The sequence below is a fragment of the Haplochromis burtoni genome, unplaced genomic scaffold (assembly GCF_018398535.1).
Source record: "Haplochromis burtoni strain Fernald_Lab_line unplaced genomic scaffold, NCSU_Asbu1 Contig_146, whole genome shotgun sequence".
NCBI classification, from domain to species: Eukaryota; Metazoa; Chordata; class Actinopteri; order Cichliformes; family Cichlidae; genus Haplochromis; species Haplochromis burtoni.
Window position 1 is genome coordinate 945,192 of NW_024582507.1, and position 5,776 is coordinate 950,967.

The 5,776-nt window shown below is 41.8% G+C and overlaps 1 protein-coding gene across 2 annotated transcripts; it reads right to left on the minus strand.

Annotated features, from left to right (window-relative positions):
• Positions 1-84: 84 nt before the first annotated feature.
• On the minus strand, positions 85-4,354 carry asb14b (ankyrin repeat and SOCS box containing 14b). 2 transcript variants are annotated; one of them, XM_014336636.2, is made up of 10 exons: positions 4,229-4,354; positions 3,551-3,728; positions 3,399-3,451; positions 3,180-3,311; positions 2,934-3,092; positions 2,581-2,826; positions 2,325-2,493; positions 1,688-2,222; positions 1,418-1,571; positions 85-1,341 (listed from the first exon to the last, which is right to left on the minus strand). In XM_014336636.2, exons 2-10 carry the CDS (start codon positions 3,673-3,675, stop codon positions 1,166-1,168), a joined length of 1,749 nt encoding a protein of 582 aa, XP_014192122.1. In that variant the 5' UTR covers positions 3,676-3,728; positions 4,229-4,354; the 3' UTR covers positions 85-1,165. The 2 variants fall into 2 exon arrangements, with proteins under 2 accessions (XP_014192122.1, XP_005931860.1); XM_005931798.3 differs by having other exon boundaries at positions 3,551-3,675; positions 4,229-4,340.
• Between the last annotated feature and the right edge of the window lie 1,422 nt (positions 4,355-5,776).

Sequence of the window (5,776 nt, forward strand, 5' to 3'; positions counted from 1 at the left end):
CTTCTGGATGGATGCAAACTGCATTTCGTTGCCCTGTACCTGTGCATGTGCAATGACAATAAAGTTGAATTCTATTCTAATTCTATTCTATTCTATGTATTAAAAATGTATTAAAATCTTGTGTAGAACTAAATACAGAGCAATCACGCTTGTAATACCCCATTCTACCACTAGATGGTAGCAGAGAGGCTGTGATTTTCATATGTGTATCGGTAATACACTTGCCTTCATACATGACTCAATAAACGTAAACCTCTACAGTAAGTAAAATCGATATTTAAAGGGTATTATTATTATTATTATTATTATTATTATTATTATTATTATTATTATTATTATTTTGCTGCTCCTTTTTGGAGTCGCCATAGTGGATCACACCAACCCTTTGCTTGTCCTCCTTCACTGCATCCATGACCCTTCTCTGCAGTCTTCCTCTTTGACTTCTGGCTGGATGCTAACATATTCAGATTTCTTTGTCCAGTGTATCCACTATCCTTCCTCTGCACATGTACAAACAATGTCAGCCTTTGAAAATTTGTCTCCAAACCACTCGACCTGAGCTGTCCCTCTGATATACTAATTCCTAATCTTGTACTAATCCTGGTCATTCCCATCAAAAATTTTAGACTGCCACCTCCATTTGGCCCGTGTTTTTGTCACTGTCTCCACCATTTATCTTGCACTCTTGCTGCTATCCTTCTGTCACAAATCAGCCCTGACACTCATCTCCACCCTACCTACACTTCTCTTTTGTGCTCTGTCTGTTGCTTTGGCTGGTTGAACTCATCTAACCTTCACTACCTCTACTTCTGGCATCTTCATCATTTCACCTATCTCCCTCTCATGTAGACGCATGTACTCCGTCTTGCTTCTACCGACTTTCATTCATCCTCTGTCCAGCGCATATTCCACCTCTGCAGGTTCTCTTCCACCAGCTCCCTCCTCTCACTACAGATCGCCATGTCATCTGCAAACAAACTGTTACCCACCAATGTCCCGCTGCTCTCATATATACGTCTCTGATAGATATTTAAAAGGTGAATACAATTTATGTTCACATTTTTTGACTGTATAAGTAATGTAATTTTAATCACACATAATAATATTAAGGCAGGAAGCTTTCTATAAAAGAGTGACATCTTTGATATCTATAAATGTGTTTTCATCAGGGGATAATCATACTGCCCCTGCTGTAAATGTCAAACTCCTTGTAACGCAGATAATCTTTCAGCCTGGGAGGAAGAGGAAGGAAGTTGATAAAAGCTGGTGCTCTCAAACGCAGGCGTTTAAGGTGCTCCCTTATCCGCAGGCGACACAGGTGCTTCAGGCTCCGCACATTTCCTGTCAGACAAAAAAAGTCAGCAACTACAGATGAAGCGCACATTTTTGCTGACAACAGGTAGTGAGCAGTTCATACTTTGAATGTGGCAGATTTCTGGCCACTGTTTCTGCTCCTGCAGTGTGTCCTTTAGTTTGGTGCAGAAGGAGACGTGGTCAGTGTAGTCAAGCATGATGCGCACCACCTGGGCAGATAAGTGCTTCAGCCAGGATACTGTTATCACCTCACAGAACTAGAAAGGAAAGAGAGATGTGACAGTCAATCTGAAACTTTGTAGAATAGCATTACTCCATTGCACTTCACATGTTCCACTCTTTATCATTTTTTTTAGCATAAACATGGCCTCACCACCATGTCTTTAATGACTGTCGTCGTCCAAGCAGTGTAATCATGGGAACTGTCACCATATGGACAGTCAAAGCAGCGCTTCACGTCATAACCATGGTTCAGGATCATTCTCAGCATAACCTCATCTTTTAAGGCATACTGCAGCGCTGAGGGGAAATGAGTGGTGTTGACACGGGAGTAGTAGTTGACATTTGCCCCATACTTCAGCAAGATGTTGATCAGTTCATAATTGCCCTGTCTCAGAGCCACCTGTAGACAGTTGATGGGATCCTGGTTCACGAGAGCCCCGGCCTCTAACAGTAAGCGGGTGCACTGGAGGTCATTGTTGGACACAGCAAAAAAGAGGGCAGACTTGCGGTCATCATCATAGTTGCGGCGGATCCTTGGGTGCAGCATGAAGTTTGGATCGTAGCCAGCTTTGAGCAGTATCTCCACACACTGGGCGTGTCCCCCAGCAGCTGCAGAATGGAGAGGACTCATCCCACTTTCCTTTACAGCATGCAGCTTCGTCACTGGGATGAGATGTTCCAGTGCTCTGTAAAAAAAACAACCCAAAAAAAAAATCTTTATGTGAGAACATGATATTGGTTGAAACCCTATTTAAAAATTCAGGAAAATAAGTATAGATAATGCTCACAGTCTGTGTCCATGGTATGCCACTCGATGAATTGGCAGGTGCCCACTATAAAGGGGTACGTTTGGATCTGCACCGTGTTCCAGCAACAAGGAGATTATGTCAGGATTTCCTGATGCCGCTGCATCAAACAAAATCGTACCTGACTCCGACTCACACCACACCTGTGCACCTAAAAAATGAATTAAAGCACTATGAGAACACGCATTTACTTATATACATATGTAAAAGCAAAAGGAGGTTGAATCACTACATTTACCTTTCTGTAACAGAACCTCCACCACATTTAGATGTCCATTCTGTGCAGCCAGAGCCAGTGGAGTTTTCTTTTTAACGTCACATGCATTTGGATTAGCACCAGACTCTAAGAGCAGATACACAAAATTCTCCAAGCCTAAAAACGCGGACTCATGTAGAGCTGTCCTGTCCAGTGGTCCGGTTTGGTCTATTTTGGCATTGTAACGAAGCAACAGCGTGGCCAAATCATACTGATCATTTAGAAGAGCTGTGAGCAAAAGGAGCAGGAGAGAAAAGGATGAGAAAGAGTCACACGTGTTGAGGTATCTCTAAAATAAAATGTGTTTGAAGTTAGACGAACATAGCGCGAGATACCTGCCACTAATGGAGAATCCTGCTCGTCATTCTGGAGATCTGGGTTGCTACCATTCTGTAACAGGAGTGTAGCATTCTCTCTGAGCCCGTGGACCACAGCTAAAAACAGTGGCGTCTCACCCTTCAGAGTGCGACACTGGGCTGCACCCGGGGGTGATGCTGGAACCCAAACACCCAGGAACCGATCAACACCTCAGGGTTGAAATGAACAAGCCTGTGCCAGTCAAAAGTTACAGCAACATTTACCTGAAAAGATAATCTCTAGCACCTTCTTATTCTGCTGTGCCGCAGCCTCGTGCAGCGGGATCCATCCTCGTGTATCAACTCTGGACAGAGTCTCTGGTTGGGCTGCAAGTCTGTTCAGGGCATTCTCATCACCTGAATATGAAGACGGGACGTATCAGATCTTTGAGAAAGATTCAGAATTGTCTGAATCAGCGCTGAGGTTAAAGATCATCAGCTTACCCTCCTTAATTGCTTTAAAAATCTCATCAGGGTCTTCACAAGGTTTCAGATCACTATTTAAAGTTATTGCACAGAATAAGGATTCACTTAAACAAACAAGACATTCATAATATAGATACTTATATTTGAATGCTGGGTGAGTAGATAGAAACCTTGGATTTAATCCTTTTAGCTTTCTATACTGAATTAGACTTTGTTCAATAATATATTGCGTTGCCTCATCTTCGTCCAAGTCTTCCTCTGATTGATAAAAGTCATCTTCTGTTTCCATGCTCATCTGACAAGTGTAAAAAGAGCCAGTGCAGAAGGGGTTACTCTGAGGAGGCACAGCTATAAGGTAAACAAGAGCATTAAATCACACACCACTCACAGTCCTGAATAACAACTGCAACACAGTGCAGCTAAGCAGGAAATGTGGCAGTCAGTCTCATTGTTTTTACTTTACTGACACCATAATACATGCAGGATATTGGATCTAATGACTTTAATTGGACTTATTGTCCCAATTTTCAGTCTAATAACTCTCAGTGTCAAAAGCAAATCTCCAGTTGAGAAGCTGCAGGGTTTTTTTTTTCTTTCAGCATCGGCAAAACAAACAAATGGAGATTCACAAATGACTCCAGTGGACATTTCTTAAAAAGAACATATAAAGCAGCAGAGGAAATGCTGTTACGAGAGCAGAGACTGCAACACGACACAAAGTTATAGCATGGAAATTCAAATGCCACATCTATTGCAACAGTTTGTATAATATGACAGCGTGGCATTCAAGCTCCACACTAATCAAGTTTTTAACCAAATAAAAATGTTTTTCATCGCGTGGTGTTTACCTTCAGTCAAAAAGCTGCTCTCTGTGTAGTTTTAACACCAGTATAGCCAGGGGGCTCCTTAGCAGCCACACATACTGGGGCTATTTATATCCTGCCCTCTCTCTCTCTCTCTCTCTCTCTCTCACACACACCATCACACACACACACACATCACACACACACACACACACACACACACACACACACACACACACACACACACACACACACTATAAATATCAGATCACAAGGTCTTCACAGCCAGTTTCTAGTTTGACCCACTAAGCAACTGTAACAACTGCCATCATTCAACTCATAAGCAATCGTATTCATAATGCAAAATCTAATATTCAAACACAAACCAACAGTTGGTTCACTTTGGAAGTTCACCCCCTCCATAAAATACAATTTTAAAATACAATTTTTCAGATTTAACAAGATTGTTTTCTTTGTGCATAGGACACTGCTAAATTCAATTATATTTAATCTGTTATGATTCACCCTAAAAGACTTTTATTTTCTACTTGTTATTGCTGCTGCACATTAATAGCTTATAGTCTATAGATGGTATCAGCTCACACTGAGGGAAAAGGAGGCAAACAGGTTACTAAGAAGGCAAATGAGCAGCGAGAAAAAGGACAAAAGGTTTATAATAAGGTATCAGTCTAGACAGCAAAACTAGTTTGGAAGCTGAGGCTCTCCGTCAGTAGGTTTTCTAAGTATAATCCATGTTTTTATCTTTAGAGTGATCATTTTATTGGGCTTGTGTCCACCTTAGTATTACAGCACATGAAAAAAGTCATTCCAAGGAGACACATGGCTAAATGTAAAAACTGTAAAGGCATAACTGCAATGATATACCGTATAGGTGTAACTATCCTTTAAGCGTTCGAAGAATGTTTGCGATGTTCTTGGCTTATTCTTGTGTACTGCAGTCAAACGTTGTATTAATAATGGATTGGATTTATATAGCGCTTTTCTAGGCACCCAAAGCGCTTTACAATGCCACTATTCATTCACTCTCACATTCACACACTGGTGGAGGCAGCTACAGTTGTAGCCACAGCTGCCCTGGGGCAGACTGACAGAAGCGAGGCTGCCATATCGCGCCATCGGCCCCTCTGGCCAACACCAGTAGGCAAGTAGGGTAAAGTGTCTTGCCCAAGGACACAACGACCAGGACAGAGAGCCCAGGGATCGAACCGGCGACCTTCCGGTTACAGATGCGATTCCCAACCCCCTGAGCCACGGTCGCCCTATTAAGTAAAATAAGAACCTACATGAAATATATTTTAAAATGTGAGCCAAATATTTTGAAACCAGTGTGTTCGCAATTAATTTTTGACAGGTTTTTCCATCAGGACTCACACAGCACCAGCTGAGCACTGAGGCGTACCTGTTTCCATGTCTTTCTGTTCAAAAAAAGAAAACAGCACATCTGATGCGCTTAATCTTTCACTGTAACATTTCTGGTGAAAGCACAGCAGCTTTTTTATTTTGTAAGTAATTAATGGACAAAGTTGTGAATTGAAAATACCAACATTATATTACATTAAGATCTCCACATCA

Excerpts from the sequence above, each read along its gene's own strand:
- asb14b (XM_014336636.2), bottom strand. The coding sequence starts at position 3,675 with ATGAGCATGGAAACAGAAGATGACTTTTATCAATCAGAGGAAGACTTG. Across the intron at positions 1,572-1,687 it reads CAGTCATTAAAGACATGGTG|TTCTGTGAGGTGATAACAGT; the intron begins GTGAGGCCATGT and ends TTTCCTTTCTAG. Across the intron at positions 1,342-1,417 it reads AGAAATCTGCCACATTCAAA|GAAATGTGCGGAGCCTGAAG; the intron begins GTATGAACTGCT and ends TTTGTCTGACAG.